This window comes from Epinephelus moara, chromosome 15 (assembly GCF_006386435.1).
Source record: "Epinephelus moara isolate mb chromosome 15, YSFRI_EMoa_1.0, whole genome shotgun sequence".
Taxonomy (NCBI): domain Eukaryota; kingdom Metazoa; phylum Chordata; class Actinopteri; order Perciformes; family Serranidae; genus Epinephelus; species Epinephelus moara.
In genome coordinates this window covers 15,158,493-15,183,214 of record NC_065520.1, presented here as the reverse complement: position 1 = coordinate 15,183,214, position 24,722 = coordinate 15,158,493, and the positions used below count along the sequence as shown (strand labels likewise).

The 24,722-nt window shown below is 41.0% G+C and overlaps 2 protein-coding genes across 3 annotated transcripts in view; one reads left to right on the top strand and one right to left on the bottom strand.

Annotated features, from left to right (window-relative positions):
• The first annotated feature begins 12,002 nt into the window (after positions 1 to 12,002).
• On the top strand, positions 12,003 to 16,755 carry pnpla4 (patatin-like phospholipase domain containing 4). 2 transcript variants are annotated; one of them, XM_050063297.1, is made up of 7 exons: positions 12,003 to 12,173; positions 12,591 to 12,779; positions 13,955 to 14,049; positions 14,284 to 14,419; positions 14,607 to 14,672; positions 14,770 to 14,922; positions 16,499 to 16,755. In XM_050063297.1, exons 2-7 carry the CDS (start codon positions 12,600 to 12,602, stop codon positions 16,628 to 16,630), a joined length of 762 nt encoding a protein of 253 aa, XP_049919254.1. In that variant the 5' UTR covers positions 12,003 to 12,173; positions 12,591 to 12,599; the 3' UTR covers positions 16,631 to 16,755. The 2 variants fall into 2 exon arrangements, with proteins under 2 accessions (XP_049919254.1, XP_049919253.1); XM_050063296.1 differs by lacking the exon at positions 12,003 to 12,173 and having other exon boundaries at positions 12,567 to 12,779.
• A 4,768-nt stretch (positions 16,756 to 21,523) lies between these two features.
• The window catches only part of sts (steroid sulfatase (microsomal), isozyme S), a 13,325-nt gene continuing 10,126 nt past the window's right edge, over positions 21,524 to 24,722 (bottom strand). The window contains 4 exon segments of the mRNA XM_050063777.1: positions 21,524 to 21,790; positions 21,793 to 21,860; positions 23,181 to 23,242; positions 23,533 to 23,692. Coding sequence (XP_049919734.1) covers positions 21,524 to 21,790; positions 21,793 to 21,860; positions 23,181 to 23,242; positions 23,533 to 23,692 — 557 coding nt within the window.

The window sequence follows — 24,722 nt, the reverse complement described above, 5'->3', positions numbered from 1 at the left end:
AGACATGTTTTGTCTCCAATCAGCTGCTGTCACATTTCTCTGCTGTGTCTAATTTTCACTGGGAACCCCCTTTCCCCCTGCATTACACATAACGATTCATGCTTGTATGCTGCAGGGCAGGCAAGTCTCTAAGGAGACAGATGCCATGTCCTGACTAATTCGAACAACATACAAACTGATTATAAACAGAAGGCCGCGAGGCATTCTCTCTTTTCAATTTCAATGCTCAATCACAGCATGAGGGAGAGTAGCGAGTCCCCTTGGAGCAGTTTGTATAGAATGATCAATACCAAGAGAGACGTCCACCGACTGACATTAGCCATTCTAGTGTTTTGTTTGGGCCCCTGGTCAAAGTGGGACGTTGTGATAATTTTATTGATTGCAGCCTGCCTGAATGTGCTGAGCAGGGAAGCCTGCATAATTAGCTACAGCAGGCATTAGCAGTGGCCTTAAACACAGAGAGCACGTGACAGACCTTAGAGCTTGCAGGGCTTATTTGAATGCATACATTATTCCACTGTTTCTCATACTGTGAGCCTGTTCTGTCTCTGTCTATGTTCATCTGTTTATTTATTCACAATGATGTAATGTGTTGAGAACAAAATAACTGGCGGTCAGTGGAAACCAAAATTATCAACCCACTGAGGGCTGGATTCAAAATTACACCGAAAATCAAAGTACAAAAATGAAATCACAAACTGATCCAACTCATAATGTGACTCAGTAGTGTGTATGGCCCCCATGTGCCTGTACACACTCCTGACAATGTCTGGGCATGCTCCTGATAAGTTGGTGGATGGTGTCCTGGGGGATCTCCTCCCAGACTTGGATCAGGGCAGCAGTGAGCTCCTGGACAGTCTGCTTTGGATGCACCGATACATAATGTCCCATAGGTGCTCAATTGGATTTAAGTCAGGGGAACGAGAGGGCCAGTCAATGGCATCAATGCCTTTGTCATCAGGAACTGCCTTCACACTCTGGACACATGAGGCCAGGCATTGTCCTGCACCAGGAGGAACCCAGGGCCCACTGCACCAGCGTAAGGTCCGACAATTAGTGATGGCCAAATGAAGCTTCATGAACCACCAGTTGTATTTGCTGAACCCACTAGATGGCGCTCTTGGTGTAATGAAACAGGCTCAAGGGATGGCAATGCAGTTTGGTTTCAACCATTTGCTGAACAAAGAGTGCCAGAGTGGACCCAAAAAATAAAGAAAATGGTTCATGACGCTTCATTTGGCCATTGCTAGTTGAAACCAAACTGCATTGCCATCCCCTGAGCCTTTTTCATTACACCAAGAGCGCCATCTAGTGGGTTCAGCAAATACAACTAGTAGTTTATGAAGCTTCATTTGGCCATCACTAGTTGAAACCAAACTGCATTGCCATCCCCTGAGCCTTTTTCATTACACCAAGAGCGCCATCTAGTGGGTTCAGCAAATACAACTGGTGGTTCATGAAGCTTCATTTGGTCATCACTACCAACAACCGCTCTGAGGATTTCATCCAGGTACCTAACAAAGTTATGATTAGTCAACATCGTGGAAGACTTGGATCTTAAAGATCTTAAACTTGCATTTATTTGATTTGCAATCAAGACACTCTGGTAAGAATTGCTTTATCTTGTGAATACGGACTCTAAAACTGTTTTGAAATGCAAAATAATGGAATTTTAAACATGCGATTAAATTGTGATAAATTGGGATTAACTACTGAAATTCAGAATAATCGTTCGGCAGCCATAATAAAAGCCTATTCCAGAGACAGGGCCGACCTGTCCTGCAACACCCTGACAATACCAAAAGATTTAATTCAGTGTAAACCCTTCCAGTCTGCACTGACAAAGCTGCTTCTACACCGATCCTGGGGCTGTAATATAAGCAGACCCCTTCACAGCCTCTCCAGACACTGCCTGCTGTCAAACACCCCTAAATCTCATTATTTAGTAACTCAAAAATGACCATACCAAGTTGCTCAGTTATACACGTTATACATATTTTAATTGTACTGCAGAATAAAGAGGGAACAGAGGGATTTCTTTTGGGTTCAAATGAGATACAACATTAGTATCACAGTATATCTGCCTGTTGGTGGATTCCCAAAGTGAGCTGCAGCAGCTTTGGTCTGCAGGACAGTTTTGCATCGGTGTCTCTACTGGGAAATAAGTGGTGGTTAGACTGTATTAGACCGCTGCCTCATATTGGCCTTTAATAGAGAAAAGGATATTGACCAATTAATGTTTTCCACCAACAAATGGGTGAGGGACCCTCGCCGAAGCCGGCTATTCTCTGAGCAGCTACAGAGATGTCACTATGAAAACCTCCAATAACAAGGAGCCTCAAAGATTTTCATTAACCTTGTTTACAGGGGGAAGTTGGAGTGTCTGAATGCAGGGTTTTTTTTCCTCTGTGGGGGAAACACTGAGTACTTTCTTGACATAAAAGTTGTAAGTCTGGAGATATCAGTATTCAGTCAAACCTGTTCCAATCCTCAGTGCACATGGTGATGCTTCGTCAAAACACTTGGAATATAATTGTCAGGTTTGTTATTCTGTCACCAGTTCAAGTGACACAGAGGTGAGTCAGTCCACAGGACTCCCATATCATCAAAGGGAACATGCTCAGCTCATGTTTGTAATGCAGAGGAAAAGTAGTTAGCAAAGAATAATGGTAGCCACCGTAGCTGAACAGATATCAGACCTACCAACCTGTATGCATTTTGCATTTTGCAATCAGGCGAGACAGGTGATTGAAGTAAAGATAATTGTTTAAAACAGATTCCAGGTGTACAGATCAATAGATGATGTGATGACTAAGATTTGATAGAAAATCTTTGGCACTTGGACTCAAACGAGAGATTTGTATTAAAGGGGCATCTGAGTGCTGGCAAGATAAATCCCCCATGAAGTCCAGACACTGGTGGTGATGGTGGTGGAGGCTGATGACTCTGAAACTGATGGCTGATGAGGATGATGAGGATGATGACTCTGAAACTGATGGCTGATGAGGCTGATGACTCTGAAACTGATGGCTGATGAGGATGATGAGTCTGAAACTGATAGCTGACGAGGCTGATGAGGATGATGACGCTGATGAATCTGCGAAGACTAGGTAGTGATGGGGAGATGGAGGGTGCAGAAAGAGACTTGTATTTAAAATGAAAAGGAGTAAGATAATAGGCTAAGAGAGAAGATGTTTCACTGTGCTATTGGCTAACTATGATCAGCTGATGTCTCGGATGACAGCCACCATAATGACGACAAGAAATTATGAGGGAGCATGTGTGCATGGGTTAAATGGCAAATGGTATAAGACAGATGAGCCACAGACCGAAGCGTGCAAAAGTATTGTCTTCTCTCTGACTGAAGTTTTGCTAGAGCTTCATTAGTTGTTCACAGGGAAAGGGAATGTAGTTCACACAGAGGCATACAAACAAAGCATAGGCTGTGTGTTGGTCATTTATTGTAAGTCCAAGTGGAAGCCAGGAGTTGGGATGCTGCAGTCTTGTAGTTGGATTTGAAGTTGTCCAATTACACCAAGGTCCCAAAACTTTTAGCCCTTTTCTTTCAAGTAAACTTGTCCCATTGCAGAAAGTGATTGAGTTTCGACGGAGCCTAAATGTGATACAGAGCACAGTTTTTTTCCCCCCCTTCCTTCCCTGCCTGAGCATCCGCTCTAAGAATCACAATTACAGTTTTTCCTCCTTTCCCCTCCTGAAGGATATCCAATTTTCCCTTCCTTAAATAGTTTGTCCTCCATTTTCCTCAGGAGACACAGTAAGATTTCAGAAATTGCCCAAGATGACGGGCTACTGCTCACTCCTGTGATCGATGCAATTGTGCTCTTTTTGCACATCTGCTGCCTCTAAATGTTAACGTCTTCACACGAGTCTGAAACTGTGCTGTCACTTCAGCCTGAACTCAATCTGTGCTCAGACGTAATTCAATCAAGGCTGCTGTTGTGTGTGTTTGTGTGGGAAAGCAGCTCTCTTTGTTGTCTGTCAGTAACCGATCTTTAATTAGTCTCCCAGGATCTGCTTTGCAATGAAATGCCTCCAATCCTGACCCGACATGATGATGATTCACGTTCTGATGAGGTGAGTAATCCTCGTCTTCACACGCTTTGCTATGCAGATCTGCAGTGATATGACAGGTACATGTTTACACTGTGTTGATGTGATTGTCCTAATGGCCTTTCAGCGAGCCTCTCTCATCTGTCACATCCAGCTTTGTCCTCACACCCACATACTATCCTTCCATCGCACACTCCGCCTCTCTGCTCCGCTTTCAATTTCACTTTGATTTCTCCCCTCTTGCCTCGGCTCCGCGTTTCGTTTTTTCGATCTACAGGAACTATTTGATCTTTTAACAGATTTACTTTATCTGTATGACCTTGTGATGTCTTTCCAACTTCACTTGTGCGGGGGTATGGATGGAGGAGGTGGTGGTGGGGAGTGAGGGGGTTGCTTTCTCCTCAATCTGCCCGCAAAAAAAAGCCTTAAGGACTTTATCAGCTTGCCCTGAGAAGTATAATTACCCCCCTCTCCCTGTTTCCAGGCAAACACAGCGACACACAGCCCACTCCTCACAGTGGATGTGACTCAGATAATGTTCCCTTCAGCATTTTTCCGAAAGTGCCTCTTAATTATAACTTTGCTCTGGATAATGAGTCTGATATCTGAAATTGGACTTTTTCATTTCTTTTATTCATGATTTTCATGGACTCTGGGCTGAGAGCGTGTCCCACACGTGTGCTCGCACGCACAGCTAAGCCTCGTCGCCACTGGCTTTCCACTGAATAACAACCAGATCCTTTATCTGGAGGAATAATTAAATCACAGCTCAATGCTAAAGCATCATGAGTTTGACCTCTACTGGTACTTCAACACTGATTTAAAGAGTTCGGTTAACATTGCTGTGGTTATGTCTCACTTGGACGTTTGTTTCAGGGTATTCGTGAAAGCCTGGTGTAACCCCCAAAATCCCGTGTTGTGAGATCCTGTTAAGACATGGGGTTCATCCCTATATCCCTCCTCGACTCATCTATCCTCGATCACTTGACCCAGAAATCAATCGAGACTCGCCATCTTGTAGGACATCTCAATTTGTTAAATGCACTCGGGGGAGTTGAGGAGTCAAGGAGAGAGGAGGCTTTCAGAGGGGAAGCAAGGATACACAAGTGCAGCCTTCACAGAAGTCTTTTACCAACCGACACACCCCCCTGACTAGTGATGAAATGACCAGAATTTAGGTGTCAAAGGTCAAGGTAACTCTGACTTTGCATCCATCTCATTCTCATGAATGTGATATCTTAAGAAGCCCTTACCTAACATTTGGCACAAACATCAACTTGGACTCAAGGATGAACTTACTAGGTTTTGGTGTTCATAGGTCAAGTTGTGAGCTTGTCTGTCTCATTCTTATGAACACAATATCTCGAATACTTTGAGAGAACTTTTTCAAATTTGGCACAAATATCCACTTGGACTCAGCAATAAAATAATTTAGTAGTCAGAGGTCAAGGTAACTGTAACCTTGTGTGTGTCTCATTCTCGTGAATGTGATACCTTAAGGCTTTGAGGGACTTTCCTCACATTTGGCACAAACGTCCACTTGGACTTAAGAATGAACTGATTAGAATTTGGTGGTTGAAAGTCAAAGGTCAAGGTAACTGTAACCTTGTGTGTGTCTCATTCTTGTGAATGTGATACCTTAAGGCTTTGAGGGACTGACCTCACATTTGGCACAAACGTCCACTTGGACTTAAGAATGAACTGATTAGAATTTGGTGGTTGAAAGTCAGAGGTCAAGGTCACTGTGACCTCACAAACATGTTTTTTGCCGTAACTCAAGTATACATGCGCTAATTTTGACAAAACTTCACACAAATGTCTGATAGGATAAAATGATGAAGTGATGACATTTTTTTATCTGAAAGGTCAAAGGTCATCTTCACTGTGACATCATAATGTTCTGCAAAAACAATCTTCTGGCCATCACTCAACGTCATATCTCTGGCAAATCAAAAGGTGAAGGGATCTGATTTTATACTAACAGTGGCAGGTGTTTTTCTGATATGAAATCTTTTTTTTTTCATTAACTACAAACCTCTTTTCTTCCCCCATGAGTCTGCTGTATTTATTCTGGTCAGAGGTTACATTCCACCGCAGGGCAACATGCAGGAAGCCCATCCTCCTTCGCCACCTCAGCAGGACATGGATCTCTCTCTGGGGAAACCTCATCTCTGACTCATTGACCATCATCACCAGTTCCCTTGAAGGCTGTGTCCTGTCCCTTCAGCACCTCCAGTCACCAGTCCGTCAAGCTCCCGAAGTCCATGGACGACACCACCTTCATGGGCTCACGTTTGGTGGGGTTGAGTCTGCCTACAAGTGCGACATTGTCCACCTGGTGACCTGGTGTGGCAAAACAACTTGGAGCTCAACGGCAGTGGAAAAAAATGTGGATGTTAAAAAATATGATATTAGAGTTTAAACTGTGTGGTTTGCATCTGCTTATAATTAGAGTTTCGCACAAGTATCCAACATCTTTATATGAACATTTTTATGCCTACAGATCTATATGCTGTTGTTCAGGGTGGAGAAGCCTTTAAAACAGCATGTAGACCATCATGGGACTCCATCTCTTCCGCCCAAACTCAAACTAATGAAAGTTTTTGGTAAGTCAGCAGCACCTGGAGGCAGAGTGAGGCAGGTTTTACAAACTGTGAAATAATCTCCTCTCACACTATACTGCAGGGTCCCTCTGCTCAAAAGACATATTATAAAAGCAATAACAAAACACTGACCGGGTGTGGACTGACAGAGGAGAAAGCATTTTTATAGATTTAGACTATGGAGCAGTATAGAAAGGGGTTGAAATTCACCCAGCCCAGCTGCAGCATTTTGAAGGGACAGTTTGGATTTTTGAAGTGGGGTTGTATGGGCTGCTTATCCATGGTCAGTGTATTACAACAGTAGATGAGAGTACGCTATATTGAGAGTATTCTCACCACTTTACCTTTCCTTTTAGCCCTTGCCAAGAGGGAATTTGTTTCCAACTTCAGTACTCCGTCTATGCTCTCCAAAGGCACCAGACTCTATTGACAAAAACAGTAATTATACCTCACTGAATACAGGAGCTGCTGGGCCAACACATTCTCACTCTGACCTCCTCACATATCAGCATTTGGTCATGGACTTTCCACAATGAGATTAGACGTACAACATACCCTAGGTTCATTGGTTGTGGATGTTCTTGGATGCCATACCACAAATTGACGTTTCCTGCCTTCAGCAAGAAACGCACGTGGTAGGGTTTAGGAAAAAAGAACAGCGTTTGGCTTTCATTCTCACTGCCGCGATGCGGAAATGCAGGATGGATTTGCGGAATATTTGCGCAGTGCTTTTCCATGTTTAAACCATAAACACAGGCGCGGTACGGACGCGTTGCGGAATTTTGCGTTGTTGTGTTCCAAGTCCGTGCAGTGTCAAGCAAACGTTACAGAGTACTCAGTAATGTTAGCTACCCTGATGCCTAGCTAACGTTAACTTAGCTAGCACTAGCTAGCTAGCTAGAAAGCTAACATTTAACAAGCGTCAACATCAACTTTCTTTAGCACTTACCACTCTCACCGCAGCCACCAAGCTGGACAATGGACAATGGACCTTGCTGTGAAATGAGGTTTATCAACCTTTCTCCCATACTGTCCTGCCTGACTGGATTTCGGACTCTCCCGTGTCTGCACGACGTCACTATACACAAACAATTCCACTGGCTCAGCTGTGTAGTTCCGCTGGCGAATTCCGCGGGGGTCAAAGTCTGGGCGGAAACTTCACCGCACGAAAGTTCCGCCCCGGTGTGCAAACTTCCATAAGAACCCATGAAATGAACTTTTATATTTTTCCATGAGAATAATCCGCGCGGATATTCGCCCTCATTGAGAATGGACTTTTAAGCTGAAAACGTTTTCACAACGTGTGCGTGCCGAACTCAGCACACTGTATGCATCGTGCTGCAGCTCGTCAACACACAACCACACAAAGTTATTACTACTATTACTCCAGAGCTATGACTCACAGGAAGTATCTATTTAGCCGTTGTCTTTGTGATGACGTGATTGTGGGTCATTTAGCTCGGGATGTTTCTCGAACTCAACGAGTCTCTCCTTATTCATTCTTCATCACACACGAGACACAGCAACAGCTACAGAGTTCATTTCATGCATCAGTGGTGAGGAGAGGAGTCGAGCTGCTATAGGAGCAGAGAAAAAGAGCTGCTACAGGAGCTGGTATGGACAAGAGGAGTGCGAGTGGGGGGAAAATGCATTTAATTCCAGGGGTGGCAACACGCATCTTGCCGCCACTAGTGTGGGGTTTTGCATTAAACATCATAGAGGAGTATTTTTGACGTGGAGTGTTCGCTGCCGGTGTGTTTTGGTCTTTACAGGAAGCAAATACCTGCCTCTTGGTTGACTGTCGGTGGTTGTTGGATCCGTCCACCACCCCTTCCACCCACCCTACTCAGTAGTGATGTCCAAATGAAGCTTAATGAAACTGACCATCTCATTACAATGCCTTGCTCTGCTGGGGAACCTTTGGTCCTGGCATTCATGTGGATGCCACCAAGTACCCCTCTAGTGATGGCCAAATGAAGCTTCATGAACCACCAGTTGTATTTGCTGAACCCACTAGATGGTGCTCTTAGTGTAATGAAAAAGGCTCAAGGGATGGCAATGCAGTTTGGTTTCAACTAGCAATGGCCAAATGAAGCTTCATGAACCATTTTCTTTTTGGGTCCACTCTGGCACTCTTTGTTTAACAAAGGGTTGAAACCAAACTGCATTGCCATCCCTTGAGCCTTTTTCATTACAGCAAGAGCACCGTCTAGTGGGTTCAGCAAATACAACTGGTGGTTCATGAAGCTTCGTTTGGACATCACTACTACTCGGACTTCCAACCCCTTAACTTACATTGTTGTCTTGTCGCATTTCCCCCTGACACCGCCAGGCGCCATTAAACAATAACGTAACATTAAACAACCCCACTTTAAAAACTCAGAACTTTCCCTTTAAAGTTTTTACTATATTTTTACTTCAGTCAAATATAAAAGCAGTTCCTTTTTAGAATTTCCACTCAGTCATATCATCATCAAACTGAAAATCAAGCAGGCTGATGATGTCGTGACTCATTCCAGACGGTGAGACCTTGCTGCTGCCCCCAAATTATCAACGACATCGCTGATAATCCTTCACCAAACAAAATGCATTATCCTCCCTCCATTATTTCCGCAGCCCACTGACACCATTGCCTCTCCTGATGGAGTTCAGCTCCGCTTTTTCTCCACAGTGTGTAACCCACCTAATCCACTTTAGTCTATACATAATCATAAGCAACACTAAAAGAGCGAGAAATTTTTTTGCTGATGTGCCAGGAAAGCAGGGCGAGAGCAGAACGCAGAGAATTCCGATGGCGGAGGGTCCATGGGAAATAAATGCTGACTGAAGTGGTAGCAGAGGAAGAATTGCACTCCAGGGACTCTGCTTCAGGCGAGAAAGCGACAAAGCAGGGCTAATAATAAAAGTGCACTCTGGTTTGTTATTTGGGTTATTATACAGACATCATGTGGGAGGAGTTTCATCACAACTTTTTGGCTTGCAAATACAGCTGCTTTGTAATTAGTATTAACTGTGTAACCAACTCCGCACACAGAGCTTGTACAGAAGGTTTTAAAAGTAGCTGTGGGTGTGAGGTGCGTTTTGTTTCAACGGACCTCGAGTCTTACCTGGTACAAAGGCTGCCACAGCAACAGACAGTTAATTGGGCTCCATGTGGTTGTCAGGCTGCTGCAGCTTCTGGACGGAACAAGATGTAATGTGTTGTAGAGTGGACTCAGCAGACTTCATGGGTCTGACCTTTTAGTGGAGACAGAAACACAGTGCATTCTTGAAGGTGTGCGCTGAAGTTCCCATGTGAGTTTAAGAATGCAGTGTTTCAAAAGTCAGAAATTAGCCTGTGACTAAATGTGTGTTAACAGCAGGAGGCGTTTAAGGTCCAGTGTGCCAGATTTAGGGGCATTTAGTGGTGTCTAGGTGACTAGGGTTGGGAACCGGAGGGTCATCTGTTCATGTCCCTTTCCAGACCAAACATGGAGTGTGGACTGGTGGCTGGAGAGGTTCCAGTTCACCTCCTGGGCACTGCAGAGGCGCCCCTAAGCAAGGCACTAAACTCCCAATTGCTCGGACGCCTGTCCAAGGCAGGCCCCTCACGCTGACATCTCTCCATTTAATGCATGTATAGGTCCTGTGTGTGCATGTGTGTGTATTTCAGGCCTGTGTGTATATGACAATGGAGTGAATAAACTAAATCTCCCCTCAGGGATTAATAAAGTATATCTTGTTTATTCTTCTAAAGGCCGTTTGCCCAGAATGAGGTTTGTTTTTCTCACATCTGAGCCAAAAATGTCAACTGCAGTAACACTTACCATGCACCAGACATTCCAGTTTTATTCCCATCTATACTCTGAAGGTTTTTACCTTTTACAGAGAGATTGGTTCACAGACTGTATCATTCATAGCATGATTTATATCACATTTTATTCAGAAAAAAATGGCAAAAATGGACTACAGATTGCACAGAACTCATCTGCTAGGCTTTTAGCCAGAACCAAGACGCACAATCACATGACACTTGTAGTCCCTTATGAACGTCTGCGTAGTTTGAGGTCTTCTGCTTGTTCCAGAGTCCAGGCTAAAGACTAAAAGTGACAGAGCGTTCGCAACCAGGCCCCAAGGCTGATTGATTTTAATTCCCATTTATTATCCTGATTTTAGTTTTGCCCTCTTTATTTTATCTTTTACTTTGGTTTCATTTAATGACATTTTGGTTTGTTTCATTCTCTGTGTGTTTTAAATGTGTTTAGTTTTATTGTACAGCACTTTGTGACCATGTTTTGAAAGGTTCTCTATAAATAACGTTTGTTATTGTTATATTATTATTATTATTCAAATATTTATTTATTTTATGGCTGTTGACAGAATTTACTTATTTATGAAGTAATTAAAAGAGATACCCAAAATTCCCCTACTTCCGGAAATGTATGCAAATTAGTGCATATTTAACTAGATGGTGCATCGTTTGCATATTTATATGAAGGGCTAAAATAAATAAATAGGGAAATAAATGAAAACAGATGTAAATAAATAGGGAAATAAATGAAAACAGAAATAAATGTAAAAATAAATAAATGCAAACATAAAAGAATAAATGAGCAAATAAATAAAAAGGGAAATAAATGAAAACAGAAATAAATGTAAAAATAAAGAAATGCAAACATAAAAGAATAAATGAGCAAATAAATAAATAAATAGGGAAATAAATAAATAAATAGGGAAATAAATAAATGGCGAAATAAATGAAAACAGATGTAAATAAATAGGGAAATAAATAAATAGGGAAGAAATAAATAGGGAAATAAATGAATACAGAAATAAATGTAAAAATAAATAAATGCAAACATAAAAGAATAAATGAGCAAATACATAAATAGGGAAATAAATGAAAACAGAAATAAATGTAAAAATAAGTAAATGCAAACATAAAAGAATAAATGAGCAAATAAATAAATATGAAAATAAATGAATACGGAAAATAAGTAATTTGTCATAAATAAATAAATAAATTCTATTTATTTATTTTTATATTTCTGTGCATATTTATTTATTTTCAAATGAACCTGCACATTTATTTGATAATTGTGCATTTTATTTCTACATTTCTGTCTTTATGATTTCATTTGTTTATTTATTATTTATTTCATATATTTAAACATAAAATTTCGAAAAACTTGTAAACTAAATTAAAAATAAGTTGTCTTACTGTAAGTAATCAATTGTGGTGAATTCTATTAGTTAAAATATTTAGTGTATTTTTAGTGAAGCTGTTTTTCTTTCCGGTGGGGGTTTTATTTTGAAAACTATGACCGGAAACAGTGTTGTTTTCCATTTCCAGTTGTCTTCCGGAATAGTGCTACAGTGTAGCCGGTCGTTCACTTTCATAACAGCTGTAACGTTACGTGTTTACACGCAGCAGTAACGAGTTGTTTTGCCTCTGTAGCTTCTGTCGTAAATGAAACACGAGAGAATGTGTCGACGCTGAAAGTTTCGTCTTTACACACGGTAAATATCGGTCCTTTTCTTCTCAGTCACGTTAGCTCGCTTTGTTTTACTCTAACACACGTTTTAAATCTCAGCTATTCTGATATGTACATGTATATGTTTGTGTCATAAAGTGACATGTATTCAGAAATCTTAGGAGCTATGCTGAAGTCTGTGACGATATATATAATGAAAATTGACCTTTTTTTATGGTCTAATATGTTTCTTTGTGTTATTATTTAATTATGAAATCACACTAAAATCTCATTTATAATGGGAGGCCTGATAATGACTTTTCCTAATTTTACAAGAATATACAATTGCCGTTTCCAGCTGATGGCATGTTTATGAGAAGTCCACAACCAAAAAAATAAATAAAATAAAATGTGAAAAAAATCCAAATAATTAAATCTGATGACTGGTCTTGTTTCTGTGCAGGTGCTGAGGATGACAGTCCTGAACTTGTCCTTTGCTGCGTGTGGTTTCGTGGGGATCTACCACCTGGGTGCTGCGGGGGCCTTTCTCCGCCATGGTGACAAGCTGCTTGGCTCCCTCAGGGCCTGTGCGGGGGCCTCGGCCGGGGCCCTGGTGGCTGCCGTGATGATCACAGCTCCTGACAAGTTAGAGGTAGAGTGTTTGCCTCCTCGTTGGGGTGGGGGAACCTTCTTGTGGTCGCATGCCTCCGTTAACCAGTAGGTTTGCAGTTGCAGTTTAAATCCATGTCTGTCCAAAGTCATATGTTGCCATGGCAGCCATTTTAACACATGGATGCATCACACACTTCTTTAACCCGACAGCAAAGAAGATCTACTCAGTATCTGACCAAATGTCTCCCCTTCTGTTCCTGAGTGATGACACTGTCACAGTGAAGTTGACTTTTGGATCATTCATTCATTCATTTGGATTCATTGTTGAGTCCAAGTGGACATTTGTGCCAAATTTGAAGAAATCCTCATTAGATGTTTGTGAGAAATCATGTTCACAATACAACGGATGAGATCACACTGACCTTGACATTTAAACCAGTGACCAGACAATCTAATGACTTGATCACTGAGTCCAAGTAGATGTTTGTGCCAAAATTGAGGAAATCCTATAAGATGTTTTTGAGAAATCATGTTCACAAGAATAAGATGGATAACAGTGACCTTGACATTTAAACCAGTGACCACCAAAATCAGAGTCCAAGTGGACGTTTGTGCCAAATTTGAAAAAATCCTTGCTCGCTGCTTTAGAGAAATCATGTTCACAATACGACGGATGAGATCACACTGACCTTGACATTTAAACCAGTGACCACAAAATCTAATAAGTTGATCACTGAGTCCAAGTGGATGTTTGTGCCAAATTTAAAGAAATCTGGCGTTCTGGAGATACTGCCTTCAAGAGAATGAGAGCTGTCATGGAGGCATAAAATTGCTGAAACATAATAACATATAAGTAACATATAATCATAAGATTCACTGTCACCGTTCTCTTCTGTAATGCTGACAGTTTTTCAAATTGCAAGTGTGGATTTAAAGATTTTTGGCACAAACATCCACTTGGACTCAGTGATGAACTGGTAGGAATTTTATGGTGAAAGGTCAAGGTCATTGTGACGTCTTTTGTCTCATTCTTGTAAACGTGATATCTCAAGAACAACTTGAAAGGAACTTCCTCAGATTTGGCTCAAACGTTCACGTGGAGTAGATGATAAACTGATTAGATTTTCAGTTGGACATTATGAATAACCCTTTATTAACCAAGTTAAACTGAATGAGGTATGATTTCATCGCAGCGTTTGTTTCCTTCTTTTCCAGAATTGTAAAGACTTCACATACAGGTTTGCTGACAGTGTGAGACAACAGCGGTTTGGAGCCGTCACACCAGGATACGACTTCATGCTCGCACTGAGGTAATTACTCAACACTGGTGTGGGGCTGAGATACAATGACACAATGAGATATCACCAAGCTTTTAAAAACCTTTGATGAGCATGGTCCAGTAATGAGCCACAGAAAATTTGGTAGTAATCCGACCTTCGCTTAGGCAGGTGAGGTCAAAAATAAAATATGTTGCTGTAAAACGTTCAGTGTTTATGATGATGTTTATGATATTACTGTGATATCTGTGTGTGGATCCTCCCCAGGGAGGGGATAGAGGAGATCCTTCCCAGTGAGGCTCATAGTCTGGCCACTGACCGCCTCCACATCTCAATAACACACTCTAAAAGCGGCAAGAACCACATCTTATCCAGGTTTACCTCCAGGGAGGAGCTCATAAAGGTACACACCCCCACACTCTGGACATAACGCTGAGCTGTGCAGTTTAAAAAGCTGTCATAAATTTTTATGACTGTTATGCGCCCTTGTTTTCTTCCCTTCTTCTTTCCTGTTACATTTACAAGTAAATGTTATATGTTAGATGTAATCAAGATGTTCAGTGTAACTCACCCTTGTTTGTGCCGTCCAGGCTCTACTGGCCAGCAGCTTTGTGCCTGTTTATGCTGGACTCCAACCAGTGGAATTCAGAGGACAGGTAATGGGAATTTTGTCCAAAGTAAAAGTGGTTTCATTTGTAGAATTTAAGGTTCTATAAAAGTACACTGATGGAGACTCAGGTTTTGTTTCCTTAGAAATGGATTGATGGAGGGTTCACTGACAGCCTCCCGATTCTGCCCGTGGGACGAACCATCACTGTGTCTCCCTTTGCTGGAAAACAGGATGTGTGTCCCGTCCACAGGGGGCGCTTCGACACTCAGCTCAGGCTGGCCAACATGAACGTCATGGTGAGTGCTGGATCATTTGATCAGATTAGTCTGAAAGGGGGAATCCGACGAATGCAAAGGTTCTGGCGATTGAGGGTTCAAGGCAGCTTCTAGATTACCTATGATTTATAGTCTGATTTGAGTTATGCCACGCCCATTTTTTTTTTTGCATTTGTAGTGCCCCCTAGCTACTTATATGGACATGTAATGCCCAAAGTTTCCAGACAAGACGAGTTGAAAGAAGCAGCCACTTGCAATGCACTGTTCTGCAACGTTCTCAAAACCTGCCGGTTCACACCAATGCAACTAGATGAGATGGTGTATCATCGCTATGCAACAACTCTCTGTACTTCTGTTCTGATTTGCAGCTTTTCAGACTAATTTTGCGGCTGAATATAATTTGTAGCTTCTTAAAATATGAATGAGGATAGTGATAGTGAGATACTGGCTACAGCTGCATTTTTAGTAGTGATGAAACGGCGAAAACCAGAAACAAAAGTGAGCACACCATCTGCGGTTATTTTGACTTGACCAGCGGACTTGACTACAAGCCAGTTGGCTGTCAAAACAGGTGACGAACTTTATGTTCTAAAACCCCCCGCCAGCAATTTGACCGGCTGAGTTGCAGGTGACGCCATCGGCCAGCTTGAGACGAGCTCAGACGGGCAATTCACACCGCTGCAACCTTCTAAAACTTTCATCTTGTTGCGAATCTTTGGTCCGAACTGGTCTTTAGATGTTGATATTTGGTTACATGACCAAAATTCAATGTCAGAACAACGTCTAATGCCAAAGTCAATATGACGAAGACTGCCAACAACAGAAGATGTTGATATTTTGTCGGTTTTAAGTTGTATTGCTAAGTAGCAAATTCCAAGGTCTTCCAAATGTCTCATGCCAACGTCATCCCAACGTAGAATAACGGCATACACTCGTAAGGTATGGAAAACTAAACCCAACCATAACACAACATCATAATGTTGAACCTTTGTCCAGTAATGATCCACCGAAAATTTGGTACAAATCAGGCAAAGCTTGGGCAGCATTTGAACACTTGAACGCCTAAAAAATAATGACACAGTTTTGGATCAGAGTCAGGTTCCTGCATTGATAGTTATCACTGATTGATAGTTGTCTCAGGGTGGAGGTGGAAACACTGCCAGTTGAAGAAGTGACACATGATAACTGCCTCTGTCTTCTTAATGAGCCCCACACAGCCTGGGGGGCATTCACTGACATCATTTAGCGTTGTTTCTCCGGCTGAACAGCGTGGAACATTTTTAGCAGAGTTATTTGTTCTATTGGCAACAAATCCTCATGAAAAGGACCCGAACCAACAATACCTGTATCTTAAGACTTTCTGACTTCCCTGCCCTGTCTGTGGCTCTAAACCACCAGCCCATTGTTTCCTACTGAAGATGGAAATCTTGAAAAATGACTTACAAGTATGTTGCAAGAAGCATTTCTATGTCTGCGTTTGTCTTTAATAATAAATACTGTCATTTTCAGCCGAAGCAATGTTTTTCAGTCACAGTTCACTTCCTGTCAGTCATTTTCTTGATTTGACATAACTGTAGTGTTTTCTTGGTTCCCACAGTTCTCCATGGAGAACATCAAACGGCTGAACCAGGCTCTGTTCCCTCCATCCACCAGCAGCATGCAGTCTTTATGTGAAGAAGGTTTTAATGATGCCGTGAGGTTCCTGAGGAGAGAGGCCTGGATGAGCTGACAGTCGGATGTGATGGAAAGAACTGAAAAACCCAAGTATTTTTTACGGAATTAATTTTATGGATTTTACAGTATTTATTTCCTGTGATTTTAATTTTTCTTAATGAAATAAAATCAAAATGGTAACTATGTTTGTCTGGCAAAATCAATTAAGACGCCTTTGTTTCTTATTTTAAGCCAAACCACATGTTTTTTTCTAAACCGAACCACAGACTTTTATTGCTTAAACTCCAGGAAGTAAATCTAGAACCAGCTTACCTTTGTTGTAAGTGTATTTTTAAAAGCACTTTATGCACCCACTAATAATGTTTGCACTTGAACACTGTTGTGTTAGCTCTTGCGCACTAGGCAGACATTGAACTGACGGTCCTCCATCACTCCGTCTAATCTGTGTAACAGCAGCAACAGAAAGTTTGCAAGCTTTATGATGTGTAGCTGACATAATGTTTGGTTGAAAAAGCATGGTGTGGAATAAAGTTAATGTTGCTGGAACTGGTATCGGAGTAAGCGGCAAATTGTGGCAATTACTCAGACCAGGGTGCCTACACATTTTCAAAGACAAAATTTCAAGATTTTTCCATGGCTTTTCAAGGACCCATAGTACAATTTTCATGACTATTGACAACATGTAGCACAGAACTGTACATTAAAAGGTAGTCTGCAGACATGGAGCAGTCAGACAGTTCGGTTGGTTGTTTTTTCACGATGAAGAACACTTTGCACCTTCGAACTATGCGCTACTTTCGGAGCTAAAAGGATTAGTGGTTCAAGGCATGGAAACTTTGGATTCGTGACCCTACATGGTAAATCACACTGTCGTAACTTTTTTCTTTTTTTTTTTTGTCAAACAGATTCAAAATCTTCTAAAACATAATTCCTGCTAGTACGCGTATATGGAGGGAGAGACGAACTGTGGGGGTAAATGAAATAAAGTAAGTGATCCTAGTGAGCATTAAAAAAGACGTTTTAAATGGCCTCTACAGTGTGCAAGTAATAGTCTAAAGTCATTTTGGAGCCTAATCACATCCAAATTTCTCAGTTGGAAGTCAATTTTGCCGATGAAATATGGTCTAAAGGTAACTGTTCGATCAACGTCTTCAAATAGTAAGTGAAAAAATTGCAATTTTAATCGCCTTTTCAAACCTCAAAATGGTCACTGTAATATTTAACTGTACAAGTGGTCCTGGCTTTAGAATGACAATTAAACCAGCAGCTGAATAAATTATCAAAATAATTATACAAATTTGTAATTTTGGCACGTTATACATCTTTTATACATATTTTATGTATATTTTAATACCACTGTGTTGTTGTTGATGAGGGGAAATGTGGTTGTTGTTTTTTGTCTGTTATGTAGTGATGGCCAAATGAAGCTTCATGAAGCGCCAGTTGTATTTGCTGAACTCACTAGATGGCCCTCTTGGTGTAATGAAAAAGGCTCAAGGGATGGCAATGCAATTTGGTTTCAACCCTTTGTTGGACAAAGAGTGCCAGAGTGGACCCAAAAAATAAAGAAAATGGTTCATGAAGCTTCATTTGGCCATTGCTAGTTGAAACCAAACTGCATTGCCATCCCTTGAGCCTTTTCATTACTCCAAGAGTGCCATCTAGTGGGTTCAAACAAATACAGCTGGTGGTTCATGAAGCTTCATTTGGACATTACTACTGTTATGAGCTGCTGCACAGCTGAATTTACCTTCGGAGATTAATAAAGTTCTTTCTTTTTCCATTCTATTTTCTATTTCTCGATGTTGTAGCCGCATTTTAGCTGGTTGAAAAAGACGTTCAGACTGAATATCAACCAGTTTTCAACATTAGAATTCCGGATATTACATCTACAGAAAACAAGTTTGCTTTTATGTTACGTTACATTGAATCTATGGGAGATTACTGGAACAATTAATTTCATTACACACAACACAGTTCCATGACGTTTCCCAAACTTTAAGGGGTTTTACTAATGCCGTGACATTTCCAGAACCTTGTAAGACTCTTGATTGTTGACGAAACGGAGACACCGTGTGTTGAGTTGAGCTGCAGGCCGCGCCCCTCTCTGCCTGAGTGCATCAGGTGGAGATGATTTGGTGATCAGAGGAGTTTGAAGGCACTCACTCACAGGATGGTGAGAGAAACAGTGTGTGAGAGAAATGTTTGGAGATACTGGACTTGGGAAAAGAGACTGCAGGATTAAAGCTTGTTTCAAACAAAGAAGGAGCCGGTGAGCTTTCATTTATGTCATGTGTTTTGTAATTTTCATTGTGAACTGTGGATGGCTGTAGACTTGAGCATTTGGAAAATCCCATGTGATCATGCTTTAGAATGTATTTAATTTATTTTGGGTGCTTAAGTGCTGGTATTTTCTACTTATTTTCAAGGTTAATTTCTAGTAGGTTTAAATTAATTTCTAGTAGGTTAAAATTTAAGTATTTAAGTTTGGTTCTTGGGTTACATTTTCTTAAAGTTCTTTTTGTGTTTGTATTTAAGGTTTTTCACCTGTTATTGGCCTCGTCAACTTTCAAAAGAAAAGAAAGCTGAATCTTGGTCATTGAGTGAATTCCTGTCCAATCTTCTGAAGCAAGCTGCCTTTTCAAGTGGGGGAAGCTGCAGGTTAAACCTCACAAGAGTGAGGGTCACTTGACACCGTGTGACACCAATGTTGTTATGCTGTTGGTTCACAAGCCTTGTTAGAAGCACCGACCAAACTTCAGACATCTTACAGAGGTAAACAAAACATTCATTCTGAACGCAATTATTAATATATACACAAATAAATATCAACATCTAAATTAGCTTTCAAGCAGAACTCAGACACACAGATGCACCCCTCAGTGTTTCTCCAATGGTATTATGTAGGCCCACCTGCTGGTTCTGGTAATGAGCCTCAATTAAGGCTTCCCTTAAATTACAGTTTCCACCGGGGGCGAAAGATTCCCCAGCTAGTGTTTTTTATACATTTTGTTTCAGCCTATCTTGTTGGAAAATTCAGCCACAGTAATGAAACACTGAAGAGCTGCGCTGGCTGGAAACTGGCCAGCTAAAGCAGCCCATTTATTAGTGTAATTATTCAGCTGCTGACTCCACTAGAAAGTACACACCTGCAGTATGTTACTGCTATCATAGGTATGTCGAAATCCACTGAAGAGCAGATGATATCATCTTGTAGAAGTGAACATAGTCTGAACTGTCACCCTGTACATTTTGTATTTTAAATGGGAGTACATGTACCCCTCAGTAGTGATGTCCAAATGAAGCTTCATGAAGCACCAGTTGTATTTGCTGAACCCACTAGATGGCGCTCTTGCTGTAATGAATCAAGAGCATGTCGTGTCTGACTTATCAATGTCATTTCTGTTTGTCACTGAAGCTTGTTCTGTTTTGTTCAGCTTTCCGTGCAGGCGCATGGAAGGGCAGAGAGGCCTCAGAACAGAGCCATACCACCAAATTTAATACTGCAAATGGAAGTAAAGTTTTATTTTGACTTAAGTGGTCCTGACCGAACTGTATTTCCATCAATACATGTGGCACTGGTGGCTGGTATTTTTGTCAATGGGGACAGCCCTGTTTAACCTGCAAGCAGAAACTCACTGAGCCCACCTAGTAAGGGTACATAACTCTGCTTCTATCAATGAGAGCAGAACAAAGTGACATACTATGATGTTTTTTTCATGATTTTGGATGACATGCTATACTATGACTTTTTTTCATGATTTTGGACGACATGCTATACTATGACGTTTTTTCATGATTTTGGATGACATGCTATACTATGACTTTTTTTTCGTGATTTTGGACGACATGCTATATACTATGACGTTGTTTCATGACTTTGGACGACATGCTATACTATGACGTTTTTTCATGATTTTGGATGACATGCTATACTTTTTTCATGATTTTATTGAAATTTATTCAACATATTTGCCAGGCCTCAAGCCTGGCAAATATGTTGAATAAATTTCCGTCTTCATAAAACATTTGCAAAGCTGATGTTTGAATACTTAGATCTAATTTTTGTTTAGATCCATGTTTGCTGGCATTTACATTTCTTAGTGCTCTTATATCAGCAGGGCAATTAATCACTTTGTCCATGTCCATGTTCCATGTACACACTCAGACATGAGACTGATACCAATCTTGTTATCTCACTCTAGGAAAGAACGCCACTTAAACTGAAGACTGTAAGATGTGGAAAATTGTGAAAAGCCCCTTTGAAAAGATCATTGACAATAAACCATCACCCCCACTCTCATCAGTGGTTTCTTTCATCTCCATGGTTACATTTTCTGCTTGGCCTCTTATAGAAATTACTAATTTTACAATGGACAACCATATGGATATACATTTGTCTCAATATTATTTCTGTGAACACGTTGACAATATGTGTGTTAATGTGTAATCTGTTCATATAAATCACCTTCCAAAAATACAAACGTAAACTCACAAAACTATTTTGCAAATGTAAAACCGATATATAAATACACAAATTTCACATTAAAAAAAAAAATAAAATCTATTAATGTTAAATTAGCTTCCAAATAAATGAAGCGGATTTTTGAATATCTTCCTAACATTTACAACTATTGAAGAAATATTTGTGAATCCACTTTTCATTTGTGAATCTCAGTTCTACATATGTGGATTTTTTTGTTTTAATATGTGGAATTTGTGTATTTGCAGATCTGTTTTATAAAACTGCAAAACCTTTGAAACATCCAAGCTGCTATTACAAAAAAAAAAACAGATAACTAGATTTTTTTTTTCCTGTAAGATTTGTTTTTAGACCTCTGTGAGGGAAAGTCTGAGGAGTCACGTATGGAGTGCGGAGATAACGGATGTGCCTAGTTCACTGTCACTGTTAATCATTGAACTGATCCACTGTTGTAGCCTCCATAACTCACAATTGCTCCTGCTGGCACTGACAGAGCTGTTTGAGTGTGGAGCAATGGGGCTGCAACCAGGGTTTCCACATCATGCTCCCTGACCATTTCTGGCTCTCCGCAGGCCTCAACAACCTCTGATGCGTCTCAGCGGCCTCCTCCATCACAGCCAAGAAGGCTGACTCGGTTTCAGGAATGAGCGGCATGGTCTCTGATGGGTCCCTCAAGGGATCAAAGAGCAGCAGAGGAACATGGTTCTGCATGCAGAAGCAGATATGTGTGTGTGGACACAGGCTGTCTGGTGGTCTGGGTTGGAGTTTGGTGTGAAGTTAAAAGCTTTCCACATTGAGCTACCTGAAGAAATATAAATACCAGAATTACCGTCTTGCAACTGAATACCTCGGCAGCACAGAAGATCTCTACGATCAGCACAGTTTCAAGGTGGACACCCAAGATTAGTGTCACCAGTTTAGTTCCTGAGATATGAAGATGAGTAATGGCCAGAAAACATTATGATGTCACGGTGAATGTGACCTGAGGCCTTTTGGATATAAAATGTCATCAATTCATTATTTTATCCTATTAGACATTTGCGTCAAATTTTGTTATAATTAAGGTATCAGTTATTGAGTTATGGCCAAAATCTTTTTTTAATGTAAGATCAGTGATCTTGACCTTGACCTTCACCCACTAAATTCTAATCAGTCCATTTTTGTGTCCAAGCGGACGTTTGTGCCACATTTGAGGACGTTCCTTCCAGGCATACTTTAGATATCCCATTCACGAGAAAGAGAATGACGCAAGGTCACATTAACTTTGACCCTTTGACCACGTTATGCCAATCCTTCATCCTTGACTCAAAGTAAACGTTTGTGCCAAATTTAAAGAAATTCACTTAAGATGTTCTTGAGATATCATGTTCACGAGAATGAAACAGACACAGGGTAACAGCGACCTTTACCTTTCACCACTAAAGTCTAATCAGTTCATATGTCCAAGTGGACGTTTGTGCCAAATTTGAAAAAAATGTCATTAAGGTGATCTTAAGACATTACGTTCACAAAAATGAGACTGATGACATCACAGTGACCTTGACCTTTGACCACCAAAATCTAATTAGTATGTCTGTGAGTCCAGGTGGATGTTATTGCCAAATTTGAAGACAGTACCTTCAGGCATTCTTGAAATATGGATGGATGGATGGACAATCAGAAAACATAATTCCTCCAGCCATGGCTGTCGCTGACGCAGAGGTATAAAAAAACACAGAATTAAGAGTTTGTCATGAAGAAGAGCCACTGATTTGTCACTCCTACAACAGCCACCGCTTTTGGCCCAAGTCTTTTTGGGGTCAGTCGCATCAGAAAATGGACCCTGGAAATTGGAAATACCACTACGAAAATTGGCTTCAAAGGACGGTGCACCTCCCGGGGCCCTGACCCAGATCTGTATGAACATGATGTCCCGTTGTACTTTAAAATACTGTTTTCTTGCTGCCAAAGCCAAATATTTTCTGTTGCAATAAACCCTGTGGACTAAAAGCAGAATGATTGATAACATAAAAATGTTAAATGTTATTTTACTCTTTTCTTAGTGAGTGAAAATAATATTTGTTCAGTTGATTAAGTTTACACACAGGATGTTGCATCTGATTGGGTGACTGTTTGGACTTACTGTTTTGGGAATGCTGTCTGACTGCGTTCAAGTGGGCCACTCGGTCATGACCATCTATCTCCCTGCAGACCAGAAGACAGGAAGTCAACAGAAAATCATCTCCCTTGACACAAACACATTCAATTGCTCATTACTGTGAATCACAATGATTCAGAAACCCTCGGATCAAAGCCTCTGGATTACCTTAATACCCTCCCTATACATGTTTCCTCTGCGCACATCCTGGGTCTCCCCCACTGTGAGCTCAGAGAATCTCTCAGACTCCCCCTGCCTCTCTCGTCTTTAAATGTGACCTAGATTTTAGGCCGCACTTGTTTTGACTGACTGCTGTCTCACTGCTGTGCAGCCTCACCACTCCTCTGGGACTGAAGCTTCGCTCAGCTGCACCACTGTAGTAAACAAGTCCATGTTGCCGGTGGGTTTGTCTACCCGTTTGCCGCTGGGGATGTTCCCTGGCTGACTCAGAGGTCCCAGGACCCAAATCCCTTCCTCCCAATTTGTGGACTTCCCTGCTGTTCGGAGGAAAGAAAAGAACACAGTCATGAAAGCAGCTTCCATAACTCAGCATGTGTAGCCTCGATCCAGCTCGGGGTTGATAACTAAAGAAACTACGTGCAGGGATAAAAAAGCAGCAGACAGTGGCTGCCTTACAGAACTCTTTGAATCAGGTCTGCAGAGTCCAAACAATAAGATCACAAATCTGAATCCACACTGAAGTCAGTCTTGAATCACTGACATGAGTTTGCTGCTGACTCTCTTAGGACAAACCAGTTCACCATAAGTCTCACATGTGAATAAAAGATATAGTACATTCCACCTAGGTAGGCTCTGTGTAGGGAATCTATCTTACAGATGAGTTTGTCTAAGTTTTGTCTCACTAAAAATTACTAAGCTCTCATACTGTTTAGGTGTGAAATAACAATAAAGACTAATTCATACTATTCATTCAAAATGTCAAACATTTGGTCAACACATTCTCACTCCCAGTTCATGTGTCAGTTTACCACTGTTATATGCATTGTGTCTTTTCAAAATACACTTTTGTGAATAAAAATAAAACAAAACAAATTTAAAATAAACAAAAGCACCTGGTTAGGTTAAAGCAACAAAATCACATGGTTAGGTTTAGGCAACACAAGTACATGGTTAGGTTTAGGCAACAAAAGCACATGGTTAGGTTTAGGCAACAAAACCATGTGGTTAGGTTTAGGCAACAAAAGCACATGGTTAGGTTTAGGCAACAAAAGCACTAAGATACGTTTCGGCAACAAAAGCACATGGTCAGGTTTAGGCAACACAAGTACATGGTTAGGTTTAGGCAACAAAAGCACCTGGTTAGGTTAAAGCAACAAAATCACATGGTTAGGTTTAGGCAAAAAAAGCACCTGGTTAGGTTAAAGCAACAAAATCACATGGTTAGGTTTAGGCAACAAAAGCACCTGGTTAGGTTAAAGCAACAAAATCACATGGTTAGGTTTAGGCAAAAAAAGCACCTGGTTAGGTTTAGGCAACAAAATCACATGGTTAGGTTTAGGCAACAAA

Coding starts and splice junctions, on each gene's coding strand:
- pnpla4 (XM_050063296.1), top strand. CDS start 12,567: ATGACTGGTCTTGTTTCTGTGCAGGTGCTGAGGATGACAGTCCTGAAC. Junction 14,050..14,283: donor GACTTCATGCTCGCACTGAG/GTAATTACTCAA, acceptor GATCCTCCCCAG/GGAGGGGATAGAGGAGATCC. Junction 14,420..14,606: donor CCAGGGAGGAGCTCATAAAG/GTACACACCCCC, acceptor TGTGCCGTCCAG/GCTCTACTGGCCAGCAGCTT.